This window comes from Ceratosolen solmsi, unplaced genomic scaffold (assembly GCF_000503995.2).
Source record: "Ceratosolen solmsi marchali unplaced genomic scaffold, CerSol_1.0 scaffold13, whole genome shotgun sequence".
Taxonomy (NCBI): domain Eukaryota; kingdom Metazoa; phylum Arthropoda; class Insecta; order Hymenoptera; family Agaonidae; genus Ceratosolen; species Ceratosolen solmsi.
In genome coordinates, this window is record NW_011948418.1 from 7,239,688 (window position 1) to 7,260,067 (window position 20,380).

Below are 20,380 nucleotides of genomic sequence, written 5' to 3' on the forward strand. Positions count from 1 at the left end.
AAAAAAAAAAAAAAAATAGAGAGAAAAAAAAACCAAGTCTCATTACATATAATGACAATGCTCGAGCCATCACGATTGCATTGCCTAGATCTCCCTCCGATTCCTTAAAATTATTCAGAACTCGGAATCACGTCACAGACAACGATGACAATGACAATGTGGGCAACGGCGACAACGGCGGCGCCGTCGACGATAAAATAAACGGACTTTGCATTTGTATATACAAAGGTTTCGCATCGTTGAGTAAATTCTAACGATCGTCATTATGGTTAATAAGATTGAAACGCAACCATGTGGATGCTGTTCTCATTGTTAGCTCATATTAAATAACAACATTTTTTTGTTTGCAGGAGAAATTTTGAAAAATAACTGCGATACGTAGAAGCGAATAATTTTTAATGAATATTGTAAACGGCTCGGCGTACTTGCGTTATAATACTTGTGTAAAAAGTTTTTATAATCGTATGTCGTTTCGTACAACCTGCAATTCTAACGATGAAATATCTTTTTAATGAATTCGCCAAATCACTTCCGTGGCTTCAAACTGACAAAAGTCTAATGAAACTTTTCATTTCGTTGGAATGCAATCTGTTAAGTGTTATTTGCTATTATACATACGCGCTGCCTATGGATGTACAATTAATTACTCAAGCACTTAAGAAGTTTAAAATGTTGTTGTAAAAATAATTATAACGGCTCATGAGCATAAATATTGAACATAGATTTTAATAATTAACTTTTGTACTTTTTTTCTTCATTTTTTCTTTTAATACAATTTAAGCGCTATTTAAGTCGATTAGTTAATAGGAAAAATGATGGATATGGCAATACAAGTACCCATGGTGGGGGAAGGAGTGAGATTAATACATTTCTAAGTCCTTACTGTGTCATTGTAAAGGAGCTGTCTAAAAGTTCCGATGTATTATCTAATAATAATTGATGATTATGCTATTGAATTATTGAAAGGATAGCTCCAAGCGAGTTAAATCGATGCCCAATTTCGCGTACGATAAATATACTTCGTTAAATTGATGAATTATGGGAATAAGAGTAGCACTGGTAATAAAATTGTTAAAAATTAGCTAATCGCACGAGCATCCGTGAATAAACCTTGCAACATGCAGCTAAAATCATTATAATTATCATTACTTTGAATAAGGTACGAAACAGAGGCTCGTCGGCACTCCATCACACGCCTCTCTCTCTCTCTCTCTCTCTCTCTCTCTCTATATATATATATATATATATATATATATATATATCTCCATATCTCTCGCTTCAAAGTTTGTCCCTACTTATCTATCTATCCACAACAGGCTCTAGGATATAGTGAGCAAGCGGTTGGCGTGACGAAGACGCCGTAGCCTTGACAGTCGACCCGAGCGTACCGCTGTATGCCCATGAAAAAGAAGAAGATGAAGAAGAAGAAGATGAAGATGAAGATGAAGATGAAGATGAAGAAGAAGAAGAAGAAGAAGAAGAAGAAAAAACGCTGAATAGATTGAAGAGGGAGAGCAGAAGAGTTGCTTCCTTTTCCAAACCTTCGAGGAATCGCTCCGCGCCACTTCCGAGAAGCCGAGGTTACTGTTTTTGGACCAGGTGTACCTGCGTCCCCGGGCTCGGCACGTGCGCGAGGATGATGATCCACACGCGATGATGGGCCCTCGCGCGAGATGATGATGACGGTCCGCGATGGGTCTCTTTGGGGGCTGATGCCCCCGGCCTCTCGGATACCGATCAGCGACTCGGGCCTGAGTCATCGTCGCTTCCTCGAATCGCTCGCTCCTTGCCGCGAGGGCAATCTTTTATACGCGTCGAGCGGTGCGAAAAACTTCTTCAAACCTTCTAATCGAGTCGAATCCAAGCAACACTTTCCCGATCCCATTAGCATCCCTCGAGAGTTCCCTCTCTCTCACACCCCACCCCACCCCCTCCCACCACCTCCATCAAACCACACTCAAATACACACACGCACACAAATCCACCACCCTCGACCGTACATCAACTGGGAATATCCACGTGGCTCTGCGCAGCTAGTCAGCCTCGTCGGTTCCTTGGCCTTGGCTCGACATTGTCAAACTGGCAGAGGTGCAAGGCCCGTTATCGGCCAATCGCGAGAATAAATTATCGGACGGCGATTTCCATACACCAAGATACTTCAATGCCGTATTACCGATACTACGGCAGGTCCGAAATTGCAATTACGCAAAATTTCGAGCGCCGCCGTTCGGCTACTGCCTACCGACGGGCGCATCGACCTCAATCCGGAGCTAATCCACAGCCCATCTCGTCCATAAAATCCAACGGTCCCAAAATTCTTCCGCGACTTTAAGGACGCCAAGAAGCACGCAGATACAAATAGCCACAGCGGGCAATCCGTCCGGAGCCAACAATAAACGAACGAATAAACGAACGAATGAACGAACGAATGAACGAACGAATGAACGAACGAATAAACGAACGAATAAACGAACGAATAAACGAACGAATAAACGAACGAATAAACGAACGAATAAACGAACGAATAAACGAACGAAGAATAAAAACGAATAAACGAACGAATAAAGGAACGAAGCCGATAACGCAACTATCGGCTTATCGGCCATAAGCCTCGAGGTCCCTAGGTCAGGGCCGTCCTCCTCTCGCCTCGGTGCTGGCCGACGGAGACGCCCGGATTTTGTTCGACGAGTGCAAAATAACGTCGCTCGGGTACCGCGGTCATGAGATTCTCGAGAGGGAGGGGGGCGTAAATAAGGCAGTAGCAAGCCGAACGGCGCATAAGTAGTTCAAGAAAAGTAATTAATTTGACGATTGGAGCCCGTGACTTTTCAAAAGCCGAATTGATTGATTCACCTCGGCGGGAGGATGCGGGAATCCAATGGTAAGCTAATGGCTTTATTGCCAGAGATTAAATGTATAAAACAGATTTATTGCGATTTCGCTGCTGACCGCTCATTAAATAGATATGCCTGCTCGGGCGGATGATGAGTCCAAAGTATCTTGTAGTATCTGTAATTACTAGGATTATCTCTCGATACTTTGTCGGTTGTGTTGCTTGGGCGAATTATAAAGTACGACGAGTAGTTGGGGCGAGGGGAGTGGGTGGGGCGCTCGTAGAAGTGGAAATTTGGACACTTTGCTTGTGCGAATTCGCTTGAAGGTACTGTGTTGAATTTACCGGCCCATTGACATTGTCGTCCCATTTCCCAAATTAAATATACACCAGCTTCTTTGTTGGTAATCGCCCAACGATTACGAATTACGATTACCAAATAGATTGGGATTCAATCCATCAGCTATTCAATTGGAGCCATTGTGAAAAGCATTGGGAGTTGTAATCTTTGTTTTTGATTGATGTTTTACTACTTGAATTTGCGCGGACGTGTTTGATGGGCTTGGAGATCGCCTCGATCACTCTGTACGAAATTCAAATGCGATTGCTCGACAAACATGTATGCCTCTGCGCAAATGTTCAGCCCCGTCGAGCCAACCAGCGAATACAATACTGCACCGTCGGTCCAGCCGACTTTGCCCTCAAAACTGCACAAAATTACGTCATGTATTTCCCGATGTAGTTTATCCATAAAAACGCAACAGTGTTTTATATTTATGGAGACATATAATGATGCGTGTGCGTGCGTGCGTGCGTGCGTGCGTGCGTGCGTGCGTGTGTGTGTACGAGAGAGAGAATTTATCGCGGGACAAACGTGTGTACATTTATAGTTGAGCAAAAGGCAAACAGCGGCTTTATATCAACTTTCTCTTTTTATTATTCCAGGAAAACAAGGAAAAGATGTCCCGGACGAAAAAAAAGATGCGGACGGCGAGCTGTGGGGCAACGTTGAGGCCCAAGCCGCCTTTCTCGGGCCCAACCTATGGGACAAGACATTGCCCTACGATGCCGACCTGAAGGTATTAAATCATGTATGTACAAAAACGCGATACGGTAAGCCTCAAAAGAGAAGCTTGCAGAGGAATATATTATTTTTTTTTTTGGAAAGAGAACGTTTTTGGTTTTTATTATCATTTCATTTCAATTATTTTAATAATAGTTTGGGAAGATTTTTTTTTTCTATAATTTTTTTGGTTTTGTATTTTGTTTTTTGTTTTTGTTTGGTTCTTTTTTTTTTCTTTCTTTTCATTTCGTCTGAATGCACAAGACATCCGCATCACTGGTTTTGCATCATTGAGTTGGACTTACACTTTTTCTTCGTACATTGATACAAAAGGTTTTCAAGATTTATGTTTCTTTAAATAAAGGCATATTTTCGTTTTCGCCACTTCTTATTTAAGAATAATAATGCCACACTATCTTCTCACCTCTACATAATATTCTATTAATTTATCGAGCTTTATTTATCAATATTGACAATTTAATATGCAACTGCATAGATCGGCGATATATTTATTATGCCGAATTAATTGCAAATTAATCATTATGATTTTATTGACGTAAATGATATTTCACCGTACATTGGCATATTATTCATTTGCTTGATCGAGAAAAATATTACTCATTAATATGCCTACTAATAAAATTACGATTATTATTTTAGAGATTTATAATAACGAATAGTATTAAATTTATTTAATAATATTACATAAAATTACGAATATTATTTTAGAGATTTATAATTGCAATAACGATAATATTGCCCAAAAGTGTATTTAATATGTATAATTCAAATGCCACACACATTGAATGACCTTTTATCAATGCATTGATGAAAATTTGCATCGATTTTTTTGGGAAACAAATTATTGCATTATTTGATTTTCATTGATAACATTATATTTGCCAACAGACACGTTGAAATAAAAAGAAACACTTTTTCTTTTTTTTTTTTTAATATTTTTTTTTTAAACATTATTTTTTTATCTACTAAATATAATGCATAGATATAATAAAGGGAGTTATTTATACATGTGCATGCTGTTATCATTTAATACGAATCAGAATCATTATTTTATCGGAAAATAACATTTGTTTTGATTAACAATGAATGCATAAGAACTGTAATGTTGTCTTATATTTAGCATGCCGAATTTTTCATAATAATATTCTTATAATATATAACTATATATAAGTGTATGTATGTATGTACGTGTGTATATGTATAATAATAATAAATAAAGAGTGAGCGAGGGAGTGAGTGAGTGAGTGAGTGAGTGAGTGAACGAGAGTATAATAAAATGTAACTATAAGAAGACAAACCAAACATACTCAAACAACAAAACGTAAAAGCTACAGCATTTCATTCGAAAGTACATCAATCAATTTTAATGTAAGTTATTATAGCAGAAGTTAAGAAAGCATAATGTTATATCTCATACTTCCAATAGTCTAAATGAATTAGCGAATGGCTGAATTTTTACATCGCGCTAGAATAATTAAAAGGAAATAAAAGAAAATGAGTTAATTGCCTCTCGAAGCTAAATTTAAAAGCAACGTAATTTACAAATCCATTTTCACTCGGCAACGTTAACTGGCCACCTAAATAAAATTACAATTCTTACCGACTGCAATAATGCCTCGACAAGAGAGAAAGTGCAACGACCCAATGACTTTCCGTTATATACGAGCGAGGAGCCGGGGATCCCATTACCGTTGCGCAGACGCATTAATGTCTCCTGGCCGAAGGAGGTGCCGTTCGAGTACCAATAACGCGTACGGCCACGAGGACGTATCCCGCAAGGACAAACAATAATCGCGAGACGAAGGAATCGAGGATGCCGGGGCCCCACGAGAGAGCCAGACGCTGAACGAAAGCAGAATAGGCCGCGGAGTTCGACGGTCACTTTCTCCTGCCGTTATGCTTCGACGAACGAGGAAGTCGACGCGAGGGCGGCCCCGTGTCGGCCAGCGGATGGGATGAGGGACGGGCGTTCTCAGAGGGAAGGAGGGAATGTACCGATCATCCACTCTCTCTCTCTCTCTCTCTCTCTCTCACACACACACACACACAGTCTTTCTGATTTTCCGCCGAGCTTCTCTTTTTCCTCTTCGTCTGGCTGCCACGAGCATGACGCGTAAATCTGACGATAATCCGGCTGCCACCTTTCTCTCACCCGTCGACTTTCTCCTCGGAGTCGCGCGGGAGTACGAAAACTCTTGCGGGAGAAATGTTCGACCGTTTTACTTAGCAACCACGGTAGGATATCGCGACGCCGATGACGCCAAAGACGACGAAGACGCCCCCCGGACGAACTGGAAACCGGGGTCAAGCGAAAGCAGCGCGTCTTTCCCAATAATTATTAAGGAGATGAGATCCCGGTTAGCTCGAATTTTATAGATTTATCTCTGAAAATAAACGATCTGTTGCGTCAACAATATTTCTCTCGCAATCCCCCGCCTCGCTCTCGCTCTCTTTCTCTATCTCTCTCAGACGCACGTGCGCGCGTGCACGCATTTCGATAAAACGCGAACAGTGATTAAAAAAAAAACAAAAAAAAACAAAAAAAAACAAAAAAAAACAAAAAAAAACAAAAAAAAACAAAAAAAAACAAAAAAAAACAAAAAAAAACAAAAAAAAACAAAAAAAAACAAAAAAAAACAAAAAAAAACAAAAAAAAACAAAAAAAAACAAAAAAAAACAAAAAAAAACAAAAAAAAACAAAAAAAAACAAAAAAAAACAAAAAAAAACAAAAAAAAACAAAAAAAAACAAAAAAAAACAAAAAAAAACAAAAAAAAACAAAAAAAAACAAAAAAAAACAAAAAAAAACAAAAAAAAACAAAAAAAAACAAAAAAAAACAAAAAAAAACAAAAAAAAACAAAAAAAAACAAAAAAAAACAAAAAAAAACAAAAAAAAACAAAAAAAAACAAAAAAAAACAAAAAAAAACAAAAAAAAACAAAAAAAAACAAAAAAAAACAAAAAAAAACAAAAAAAAACAAAAAAAAACAAAAAAAAACAAAAAAAAACAAAAAAAAACAAAAAAAAACAAAAAAAAACAAAAAAAAACAAAAAAAAACAAAAAAAAACAAAAAAAAACAAAAAAAAACAAAAAAAAACAAAAAAAAACAAAAAAAAACAAAAAAAAACAAAAAAAAACAAAAAAAAACAAAAAAAAACAAAAAAAAACAAAAAAAAACAAAAAAAAACAAAAAAAAACAAAAAAAAACAAAAAAAAACAAAAAAAAACAAAAAAAAACAAAAAAAAACAAAAAAAAACAAAAAAAAACAAAAAAAAACAAAAAAAAACAAAAAAAAACAAAAAAAAACAAAAAAAAACAAAAAAAAACAAACAAAAAAAGAGAGAAAAAAAGACGCGCATTTGAATTTGTACAAAAAAAAAAAAGAAAAAATACCAGCAGCTTTCACATATACTATTGAGTGTTTGTTTATAGATTTGAATGTGTAATCCAAGCAATGACAATTTTCGTAAAATAGAGATGTAGTAGATGCATTTATGTATCTTTAGGGTCGCATCATCCCTAAATCGTTCATTATATTTAAAAATAATTTTCTTCGGCCTATGAATTTTATCTTCATTTGTTGTCTACGACTAGAACTGTAAGACAGCTTGCTAAGTCCGGGGACATACTTTGGAAAATAATCTCGTAAAACTCGTATCGTCTATACTTGGCTATTTAAAGAGAACGATAAATTTGTTAAATTGAAAAGAATTCGATCTTACAGAATGCTGAAGAAAATTTTGTCTCGAATTTCTTATTAATCTGCATAAAATTGAAGAGACGTGCATACACTTTGACCCACGCAATTAAACATATACGACTCAATGTTTGTAATAAATTAGGCGTGAAAGTTATTTTTCATTAAATACTTTAAGTTTTCACATACAACGCGTTCTGTTATTACTCATAAATCGGTAAGACAATCCAATAACGAGAATAATTCAACAATCTTAATAATAGGAAAACATTGAATAGATCCCAATGTGCACGCAAACCTGTATTTTAGTAAATAGTTTTCAAATTCATACTCAGTAACTTCAAGTAGAAATGTTTTAATAAAAAATTGTTTTGTACAAGTCACGTTTGAACAACTGACAATTACGAATTTTTTCGAAAAAATACGATAGTGTAATTCAACATGATTCATTCCTTATAATCTTTCTATTCCTTGCTTTTAATAAAACTTATATGATTACTCGCAGAAATTACAAATAATATAAATACATTTATTTAGCGATATAATAAAATCAAATTTATTTCTCGAAACTGACTTTTTTCCCTATTAATAATACATATACAGTGTATGCTGCAAATTTTTATTTGGACCTTTTGCAATGTCAATATAAAACGTCCTTTCAGTATGGATAAACCAATGCTATTTATTAACAAGTACGTAGTCTTACTTAATCATATACTTAACAAAATATTTGCAATAATTATTGCCTTTAAACCTGGTAGTTTATTATAGAAATGAATTTTTTTTTCTTCTGATATTATAAAATCGTTCTAATGAATTACTGTAAAAAAGTTGAGGAAGGAAATTTAATTGATCTATTCTTCTTACTTGATACTTGGAATTTTCAAACGACAAATTACTATTAATTATCAAGATTAATTTTAAAAGCAATCTTTTATGATTTGCCATTGACAATATTGTATATTATTTTTTTAGCTAGAATAATTAATTCTAAAGAAAATCTTCTAATGAAAAATATTTATTATTTTTTTTTTTTTTTTCTTTTTTTATTAAACGTATTATGTTGCTTTTATGGAAAAACTGATAAAAAAAAATCCATTGACTTTTTGAATATGAATAAGAATTTTATGAATCTATTACAATTATTTTATTCATTTCACTTCGCGCTATTCCGCTATTTGTTTGAAAATGTAATATTAATGTTACATAATTATATGTATTTTGAGTTATTACGATTAAAGTTAATTGTTTAATATTTATGCATATATATATATATTTTTTTTTTCATCTAATTAACATTAAGCAGCAATAAATCAATAATGAGAAATTTATTCGAAATATTATAACGATTATAACATTAAAGTTTCAATACAATCTTCGAGCAGCCATGACTCAAAATACTTTGTAAATACATTTTAAAATAGAATTTTATTTGCATTTGAATATTTTTTTTCTCATCAATATGAGAAGTCTAATTAAATCTCGGCAATTTAGTTTACTTTAAAATTATTATTCCTAGTGCATATCATAAGTATTCTTGAACAAAAAATAAAAAATAACAAATAATGAAACACAATATGCGTTGGAAGAAAAATTTTCGAATAAAAAGTGTCGCATGCGTATCGTAAAATTTCAAATTACTTTATTTCAAACGATCCGAACCTCTTGCAGAAATAAAATGTTTATATCTTAAATTAAATAGTTCCGGGTACCTATTATATACTTCGACAAATCATGCAACATGAAAAGGTTTTTTTTTCTTTTTATTAAATCATTGCATTGGCAATACGTAATTTTTTGTACGAAAGACAAAGACTAGAAGAGAAAGGGACAGAGATTGGACTGGAGGAAGAGAGAAATAGGACAAAAAAAAAAACTCGATTCACACTAATCTCTATTACGCGTCGGGTATCATGATATTATACCTTTTTTTTTTTTGTTGTTGTTTTTTGTTCATCAAGTCGGCTAAAGAGATTTCCTTAACCTTGACTTTTTTTCAGACCGTCACGTTCATAACAACGACTTACAAAAATAATAAAAAAAAAAAAAAATAAAAAAAAAATAAAAAAAAAAGGAAAGGGAGCGAGAAGCGATGGTTTAAAAAATTTTCCAGCTAAACTTGATCCCTCGTTAATGTTTGTTTCATTTGTTTCATCTGCTATTCTTATTAATAGCCCATTCCTCGACAATAAATTTCAATTTTACAATAATACATTTTAATAAGTAATTGCTGGACTAACGTAAAAAGTAAGCTGGTGTTATGGAAGATGAGGTATTAATTAAGGTGCTCGTTAATCACGGTAATTGCGTATAATGTAACAGCTTTATTCGTAATTAAATCTGAAATATCGTACTGGAAATTATTATGTAGATTTGAAGAAAAGTGTCGAAATAATTAAGCAGATAGTAATATTGAATAGGCTGAAAAATAATTCAATACGGCTAGCATTAATATTATGACAATCTATTGCTGTAAGTGCGATTAGAACAAGGATTTGCACCTTAAAACGTTAGAAAACAGTATAGAATGTGCGAGGCTGTAACGTAATGCATTAACCGTCGCTTCATATACACAATTTACGCCGTCGCTAATTAAATGTAAATTTACAGCTTTATTTATCCTTTGATTTAAATGCAGCAAATAGCGCGATAAGAAGTAATTCTTATAACCGAGTAGGACGGGAAATGGTCGCTTTTTTAACGGCACATGCACCTGGACGGAGCCAGTTGGCGCTCGTGCGGATTCCAAGAATCAACCGAAAGCGAGTAGAAAAACGCCGCTCGCGCCGCGGAGATAAAAACTTATAGAGACGTAAAGAAAAAAAAATGAAAAAAAAAATGAAAAAAAAAAAAACCGACGGGCCGTGTAACAACAATGACAAACGGAAACGCGTCGCAGCCGCCTGCACTTGTCTTTTATTCTTTTTTTCTTCATTTAGTTTTTTGACACGTGGCCGCGTCCTTCATCGATTTTCAACAAATTTTGCTTCAACGCGAACTCGCGCGTTGCTGTCTAATCGAGCGAATACTTTTCCCATCAACATCCTCACGCTTTTCTGCTGACTTTCCCCCTCTCTTTATTTATTATTTACTAGCCCATGCATCGCAGTCTGGCGCAATGCATATTCCCTCTATTGCCACTACAGTACGGCTTTGAATTTTTCGAATCCTATTCGAAGGCTGCTTATCCCCGATCGAGCTTGGATCTTGTTAACCTTTGATTTCTCAACCTGTTGATATGGCTCGATATGGCTGAATTATTACCATTATTATTTAAAATAATATAATAATAATAATAATAATAATAATAATAATAATAATAATAATATATAAGATTAATTTTAAATTTAAAATAATAATTATGATTCGTAATGGATGTCCTTTCAAAGCATTTCTCTCTCTCTCTCTCTCTATCTCTCTCTCTCTCTCTCTCTCTCTCTCTCTCTCTCTCTCTCTCTCTCTATATATATATATATATATAATATATATATATATATATATATATCTATCTATCTCTATCTCTATCTCTGTCTCTCTCTCTCCCTCCCTCTCACTTCGACGTCGCGTTCGTATAGAATTCATTAATTGGATGAAGCATTTTGCATTTAAAAATCAGACAGCGACTGAGTTAATATGGCCTGAATCAGTAAAGAGCTCGTTTGATCTCTTAGCTCAATAAATCCAATTTCACTAGCGGAATCGACATTCAATATACCTTGTACGATATTTCGGATTATTACACGCTTCTCCAAACCATAATTAAGATTACTTTTACGCGCGGCACGACACGTCATCTTTCTCAGGCGTAATCCATAGCCTTAGGAAATTCAGATTCAGATTTTAACTAATTTGACTATCTACGCGCGCACTTTAGACACATGACTGAATTAATACAATCACCGCACAGACATGCAAATACAAAAAATAAAACTATATCATATACTTTCTCGGGAAAGTTGCCTTGTTTCGCAATAGCCAGCATAAAGTGCGATATAGCGCACAAGATTCTCATTGGTATATCCATGTATTTTTTAAACTTAACGATCGTAGCTTCTTTTATAGATACGAAGCGAATAGAATTTGCAAACACTGGCTTCGTCATTGGCTTGAAAATTGATTGTTATTAATTTCGAAAAAGATCTGCCACGTTCGAGTCGTAAATTCTCGTTGAACTTTTAAAAGATGAGCAAACGAAAAGTCTAATAGACGACGTTCAGCGTCCGCCTGATAAAAATGAAATAGCTAATCATTCGGTTAAAGTGTCAAATCTTCATTAACGGCGCTCGAACTGAAATGACAATGGATGTGCGATCGAGGGCGTAGAGGAGTGCCGATCGCACGCTAACCAAAGAGGCCGAAGCACGCAGATCTAAGAGAAGTAATAGCAGTGAATCGAAAGGCAACGAGCGCGATATCTCCTCTTAAAAAAGCACGTTATAGAGAAATGAATGAAATGAAAGAAATGAAAGAAAGAAAGAAAGAAAGAAAGAAAGAAAGAAAGAAAGAAAGAAAGATAGATAGATAGATAGATAGATAGATAGATAGAAAGTGGCGCGAGAAAGGGTCGAGAGAGACCCGCGATGAAATTCAATTAACACCACCACGAGCGACAAACAAAGCCACGAATCACAAACGAAGCGGCCAACTCAGCAGCAAAGAGCCACCTTGTCTGTCTTGTTTCCGAGCAGTATGTCGACCTGGACGAGTTCCTCTCGGAGAACGGGATCCCCGTGGATGGCGTGGCCGGTGGCGGCGCAGCCGGGGCTCAGGGCGCGATGCAGCCCAGTCAGCTCCACAAGATCGGCAACAGCGAAGCGACAGGCGGCGGCGGAGCTGGCGGCGGAACCGGGGGCGGACCTGGCGCCGGAGCTGGCGTTGGCGGCGGCGGTGGCGGCGGAGGCGGCGGTGGCGGAGGAGGCGGTCACCAGGGACCCGCGAGCCTTCACCTCGAGCCCGTCACCAAGCGCGAACGCTCGCCCTCACCGAGCGAATGCTGCTCGCCCGACACCCTCAATCCACCCTCGCCCGCGGACTCCAGTGAGTGCTTTTCACGGGCTAACCTTACCTTTACGATGATGCGAGAGCTTACTTTTTCTGTGGGGCGCGATGACGGGGGAGTGGGAGATTTCTGAATTTCGCATTACGGAGTGGTGGTGGTGGTGGTTGATGAGATGGTGGTACGAGGGTGGAAGCTGGGAGGGGAGGGTTTTCTCTGTCTAAGGAACGCCGAGTTGGTTCGCGATGATCGCGGCCTCTCAGCTGTTCGAGGTACTTTCTCGGGTGTGATGAGCTCGCTGAAATGCGCGAAATTGCCTTTTTGGAGCAGAGCACTTTAGTTGTAGTGCTCGCGTGACTCGGACGATGAGCTTTGGCGAAAAACCATGAAAAAGTAAGCCTATCATTAAAGTAAAGGAACTTGATTACGAAAACGGTTTTATTGTGATTTTTCGTTTTTTTTCGTTTTTTTTTTTGTTTTTTTGTTTTTTTGTTTGTTTTTTTTTTTGTTTGTTTTTTTTTTATGTTGGACGACTGAGATGAACGAGCATGTATTTTAAATACGTTATAAACGGCGCTTATAATATTGCGGACATTAATTCTTGCATTTAATCGATTATTATGTGGCCCGTAAAAATTATTCAGCTAGTAGATTTCCGACATAAAAATGCTAATTTGTTTTGATGATAATACGTTTTAAGCTATTTGTTTATTGTTTGTTAATTGGGCACGAGTAAGTAGCGAATGTTACAGCCACGGATTTTCATTCTCTTGTAAATAATTAAATAAAAAAAAAGAACAGAACAAAAAAAAAGTATATATATATATGTGTGTGTGTGTGTGTGTGTGTGTGTGTGCGTGCGTGCGTGCGTGCGTGCGTGCGTGCGTGCGTGCGTGCGTGCGTGCGTGCGTGCGTGCGTGCGTGCGTGCGTGCGTGCGTGCGTGCGTGCGTGCGTGCGTGCGTGCGTGCGTGCGTGCGTGCGTGCGTGCGTGCGTGCGTGCGTGCGTGCGTGCGTGCGTGCGTGCGTGCGTGCGTGCGTGCGTGCGTGCGTGCGTGCGTGCGTGCGTGCGTGCGTGCGTGCGTGCGTGCGTGCGTGCGTGCGTGCGTGCGTGCGTGCGTGCGTGCGTGCGTGCGTGCGTGCGTGCGTGCGTGCGTGCGTGCGTGCGTGCGTGCGTGCGTGCGTGCGTGCGTGCGTGCGTGCGTGCGTGCGTGCGTGCGTGCGTGCGTGCGTGCGTGCGTGCGTGCGTGCGTGCGTGCGTGCGTGCGTGCGTGCGTGCGTGCGTGCGTGCGTGCGTGCGTGCGTGCGTGCGTGCGTGCGTGCGTGCGTGCGTGCGTGCGTGCGTGCGTGCGTGCGTGCGTGCGTGCGTGCGTGCGTGCGTGCGTGCGTGCGTGCGTGCGTGCGTGCGTGCGTGCGTGCGTGCGTGCGTGCGTGCGTGCGTGCGTGCGTGCGTGCGTGCGTGCGTGCGTGCGTGCGTGCGTGCGTGCGTGCGTGCGTGCGTGCGTGCGTGCGTGCGTGCGTGCGTGCGTGCGTGCGTGCGTGCGTGCGTGCGTGCGTGCGTGCGTGCGTGCGTGCGTGCGTGCGTGCGTGCGTGCGTGCGTGCGTGCGTGCGTGCGTGCGTGCGTGCGTGCGTGCGTGCGTGCGTGCGTGCGTGCGTGCGTGCGTGCGTGCGTGTGTGTATATGTATATATGTATGTTAAGAAGAATCACTACAAAGTTACATTATAAAGAAAATTTTAATTTTGTGTCATTTCGAAAATTAATATTTAACGATGTATCGCGTATGAAAGAAAAATTTGCCACACTAAATGAAATAGTTGCTATTTTTAAATAAAAATTTTCTACTTCGCTCGCAACGTTAATTTTCCTAACATATCACTTATTGTTACAAATTAATGAAAATCTTTTTAAATGGAATGACATAGTTTTTAATTTCTTTTTTTATAATTGACCTAGGGCATTAGAAGTCAAGACCACAAAACGCCTCCACACTTGAGCGCCATTCTATCACTCCAAACATTTATGTTCAAGTATTCGCTGATTTACTAATTGCACTACATACTGTATAACAATTCTGAAATATATGAACGAATTCTCGTATTTGTGATTTGAGATAATATCGAGATTTTTGTGCTAAACAACGTTCTTTTCGCCAAATTTAAAAAACTTTATAGCATATTTACCGTGGGAATAGATTTTCAATGATAAATTTCACACTAACTCATAGATAATACACAATTGGAAGATAATATATTGTAAATAATTTTTAAGACTGCCTTTCCACTTTTATTGAAATTCCAATTTATCAAACATATTCCGTCACTTTTAACTTACATCTTTTATAATGACAATAATCATAATAATAACAATAACGATAACGATAACGATAACGACAACAACAACAACAACAACAACAACAACAACAACAACAACAACAACAACAACAACAACAACAACAACAACAACAACAACAACAACAACAACAACAACAACAACAACAACAACAACAACAACAACAACAACAACAACAACAACAACAACAACAACAACAACAACAACAACAACAACAACAACAACAACAACAACAACAACAACAACAACAACAACAACAACAACAACAACAACAACAACAACAACAACAACAACAACAACAACAACAACAACAACAACAACAACAACAACAACAACAACAACAACAACAACAACAACAACAACAACAACAACAACAACAACAACAACAACAACAACAACAACAACAACAACAACAACAACAACAACAACAACAACAACAACAACAACAACAACAACAACAACAACAACAACAACAACAACAACAACAACAACAACAACAACAACAACAACAACAACAACAACAACAACAACAACAACAACAACAACAACAACAACAACAACAACAACAACAACAACAACAACAACAACAACAACAACAACAACAACAACAACAACAACAACAACAACAACAACAACAACAACAACAACAACAACAACAACAACAACAACAACAACAACAACAACAACAACAACAACAACAACAACAACAACAACAACAACAACAACAACAACAACAACAACAACAACAACAACAACAACAACAACAACAACAACAACAACAACAACAACAACAACAACAACAACAACAACAACAACAACAACAACAACAACAACAACAATGATGATGACGATGATGACGATGATGACGATGATGATGATGATGATGATGATGATGATGATGACGACGATGATGACGATGATAATATTCAATGTATATTATCGAGCTTAATAAATAGAGAGCGTTATTGTATCGATTTCATTGCTATTGATTTGTATGTTAATTTTAATTTATCCTTTCTTCGTCACAAGTTGACCGGTTGCATTTTTCTATTATATCCTAGACGCATTGCTTATGTATTGCTTTAAAATTTTCTTTGTAATATAATTTTTGAACAAGATTTCCGATTGTATTGTTCGTTAAACGAGTTACTTATCAGACACGAGTGAATACGCATTAATTTTAAGTGTCGAGTGACATGAAATTTTTACAAAATTCATCGATTAAGTGCATCAATTAGTTAATGATTAAATAAATAATCTCAAGCGAATCCGAAGAACAATACGATTGGTTAGACGAACGGTCAAATGGTAAAATTACGAAAGCTTGATAATTACTTATCAGCATAAACAATTACGCTGAATGGCATTAAGCCTCATAAAGATATTTGAATGTGAAAATTGTGATATTCAATAGGCGAGCGTATGATTAACCAAATGGATTGCTCATAAAGTGTCGGAGAAATCGTGTCATCGATCTCGTCATCTTTATTCACTGCTCGCACGCTCGTGGCCCTATTATTTACGTTAAACTTTACTTAAACGGCCAAAGAATTATTGTCATCGCCCCGGGGCGTTTATCACAATCGCACAATCGCACATTCGCATTAAAAGCATCGCTGAGATCATAATTAATGTCCGTCGGGATAATCAGCAGCGCCGCTCTCCTTCGAGCGCACGGCAGTTTCGAAGTAGCGCAGTGAAAAAAGTCGAGATCGAAGGGACGAGCGAGTAGTAAGAGGAAAATTAAGTCAGAGCGTGTCACATGACCACGGGACGAAAGAGCGAGGAAGCTCCTCCTCGAGTCCGGCTCCTCGCACTCTCGTCCCTCTCACCTCACGCCGATCATCCTCTTAGTACGCGACTGCGCGGCTGGCCAGGACTTCGGTATGCCCGCGCCTTAGAACCTTAGCTCGCAACTAACGTTGAGTCGTTACGAATTCCTGTGTATGGTGCCGCGCCGCCAGACTCGGGGGACTCGTCACGAATACAATATGGCTTGTCTCTTGTAGCGCTCTCGATGGCCTCATCGGGGCGGGACTTCGATCCCCGGACCCGAGCATTCTCCGACGAGGAGCTCAAGCCCCAGCCGATGATCAAGAAGTCACGGAAGCAGGTAAGGCCACCTTCCTACCCCGCTTCCGCTTTTCGCTTCGGACACTGGCGCGTGGTTGTTCATGGCTTCGTTATCGCGCTTTTATCATTATCGCGATGGTGCTGGCTGGGCTGTTTGTTATGTACACTGCACGAGGCACTGGCCGACTCGTTATTCTCGGGGGCGGCTAAGCTGGACATTCACTGGTAATTCATTGATAATTCGACGGCCGAGTCGGGCCCATTGGACTGCCTGGCATCGGGCTAATTTCGAAGGACGCGTGGCTTTCCATTCGTGGTACGAATCGACGAGATTTGTGGGTGGGTGTAGGATGGGAGGAGGTTGGGCGGGATGCTGGAGCCGATTTAACCGGGAAATTTTTAACAGCACGCGGCTTCTCATTATTCAATAAATAAGAACTTTTTTTTCGTTAAAAGAACGTTGATTATAAACTCCGAATGCCAGCTTTACGAGGGTTTTGTAAATGTAGACGGCAATATTTATTTATGTTTTTTATTTTTTCCGAGATTAGATCCTCTTAATGTAATTTTGCTTAAGTATCGAACGATTACTATTGTTAATCTAACAAATGTTTTTTTTCACTGAGAGATCAATTTTTCTTCCTTTTTTTTCCCATTCTCTCTCTCTCTCTCTCTCTCTCTCTCTCTCTCTCTTTTTTTTCGTTTTTCCTTTTTCCTTTTTCGGCTATTGTTTTTCTTCTCTCTTTTAAGAAAATATGACGAATCTAAATACACCTTCTCGTACCGAACTCGCCATTAATCGATCATCTTCGACAAAGCGATCACCTACAATTAGTTTTGATTTTAAAATGCACGAGATAATGAATGACTGAAAAATATAAAGAGTAGTGGCAATCATACGATATTTTATTAAATTTACTATTAATAATTTGGGTAATACACTGAAGGACGAAATTATGAAAGTAAATTTACCTTCGCATTAAATGCATTCTCGATTAAACTGTCCCAACCGTCTCGCATAAAGATAACTCTAAATCGGTAAATTTTCTATATAAGCCAATATTATACGACCAATTGTTTATAATCGAGATAATTGCAAATAAATAATATTAGTCACAAGCCATTCCAAAGATTTTAATTGACTTTTCGGTATAAACACAACTCAGCGTGCATGTAGTGTTATTACCTAGTAAATACAGTTAATAATTTATATTTATTCAAAATAAAAAAAACTCAAAATATTTAAGTGGCATTAGATTTCAATTATATTTATATATTTCATGATTGTCACAACTGAATATATATATATATATTATTTCACATACGCGTATGTACGTGTGCATGCATACGTATACATATGCATGCATGTACGTACGCATGCTTGTATGTGTGCATGCGTGCATTTATGTATGTATGTATGTATGTATATATGTACGTATGTGGGTATGTATGGGTAATAAAGTACTTTAAACGGTTTGGGATTAAAAATTTTTCTTCCACTCCCAAGTTTTACGTATGAATACTAATTTTCAAGCTTCCGACCCCTTAATTAAAGGCATTAAAAATATCAAATTAAAAACGGACGTTAAGTACTTTTACTCGATGCTTATATTCAATCTATAAAGTATGTACCTAACTGAAATCCAATAGAAAAACGCAAATAATGTAATAATAATACGCTAATGAAGCGAAGTACTTATCCCGAATTCCTCGTCAGTCGATCCATCATTGTACAATAAATAATTTGTTTCCCCAAAATTATCCCAACGTCAAGTTCTTAAAGTCAAGTTCTCTGTAAGCTTTCCAGCATCCCATAACAGTGCCACAATCATGCTTCTCTTAATAAACAATGAAATAGATTAGTACCGAATTTGTACTGCAAATACAAATAAAAGCAAAATCTATCGACCGAATGCGCCCTATCGATCACCCAACCACCAACTTTTGTACAATTAGTTATCAATCTAATTTGAAATACTGGTCTTGCAGTTCGTTCCCGATGACCTAAAGGATGACAAATACTGGGCCCGTCGCAGAAAGAATAACATGGCGGCGAAACGCTCGAGGGACGCGCGCCGCATGAAGGAGAATCAAATAGCCCTACGTGCCGGATTCCTTGAGAAGGAGGTAAGAAGGCTACCGCCAATCATCCTTATTTTCTCTCTCTCTCTCTCTCTCTCTCTCTCTCTCACTCACTCACTTTTGGCCTTCTGTATTGGGGTGTTTGACTCCTGTCACCCGCGCCCCGCATAATCACAGCCGTCGTAGCTGAGGTCCGCATCTTGGGAACGCGTTTATTAATCCGTCTGATGCTCGATCCTTGGGAGCAAATGAGCGAGGTCAAAACTTTTTCAAATTAACGGACCACGAGCGCTCTTTCGGTACTTGTGCGACTTTAATTTAACCGAGCTCTTCATTCGCCATCCTGACTCTACATTCTAATGACAATTAACTGATAAGGCCGTTAAGCTGGTTAGAATGCTTAAACGTGGCGCTAAGCGTCCACGTACGAAACGCTAAGAAATTTGTCAACGCGAAATCTCAATCGGTAATGTAGATTGTTCATTAGAGGAATTTTGGTTCATCGGCCATTACATATACAAGCTGAGCGCGATATTACCAGGTTATCGCGATCGATTTTCTTTCTCGGCTACGCGTCTATTCCACCACCTCGACGTACCGTCCTTGTAATTAACGCGAGCCGAGCGTTATTAACTTAATTCTCGGTCGAGTATTGAGAGAAATCTTTCAAGTGCGGATCGCTTCGGGCAGTAAGTTAAGATAAAAATGGGCAGACAAGCTGTCGCCGAGCCACCATAATTTCATGTTTCTCATCTGTTGCAGAATATGGGACTGCGGCAGGAGCTGGACCGGTTAAAGAACGAGAATATGCTGCTGCGCGACAAGCTAAGCAAGTACACGGACGTGTAACCGCTGCGGCCCCCAGCGCTCCGCACCTCAAGCTAACGAATAACGAGAATCCCCCGAGTGACGATGTGTCTATGTGCTAACTGCGAGCGAGAAAGGAGCATTAAAGGATTATCGGTCCACTGCACGCGCCTTCTAACACCCACGCGCGATATCTGTTACTCTCCTCCCTTTTCTCTCTCTCACTCTCTCTCTCTCTCTCTCTCTCCCCTGTGTGTGTGTGTGTGTGTGCGCGCGCGCGCGCGCGCGCGTGTGTGTTTGTGTGTATCTATCTATCTATTTCTCTGGGCGCGCGACGAGGACCGCGGCGATAAATAAGCTGATGAGCGAAAAAGGCAGGAGAGCGCCGAGCGAGTCGAAGGTCCGCGTGGGCGTCGTCACCATCGGCAGGAAGCGCGCGAAGCTTCGACGCCGAGCC

The 20,380-nt window shown here is 38.6% G+C and overlaps 1 protein-coding gene across 1 annotated transcript in view; it reads left to right on the forward strand.

Moving 5' to 3' along the window:
- LOC105360192 (PAR-domain protein 1) overlaps nt 1–20,156 on the forward strand; it is an 87,940-nt gene extending 67,784 nt beyond the window's left edge. Inside the window, exons 2-7 of the mRNA XM_011497024.1 lie at nt 3,779–3,924; nt 12,304–12,436; nt 12,533–12,652; nt 16,971–17,074; nt 19,015–19,161; nt 19,879–20,156. Coding sequence (XP_011495326.1) covers nt 3,779–3,924; nt 12,304–12,436; nt 12,533–12,652; nt 16,971–17,074; nt 19,015–19,161; nt 19,879–19,965 — 737 coding nt within the window. The 3' untranslated portion in view covers nt 19,966–20,156. The remainder of the gene's footprint in view (nt 1–3,778; nt 3,925–12,303; nt 12,437–12,532; nt 12,653–16,970; nt 17,075–19,014; nt 19,162–19,878) is intronic.
- The last annotated feature ends 224 nt before the right edge of the window (nt 20,157–20,380 follow it).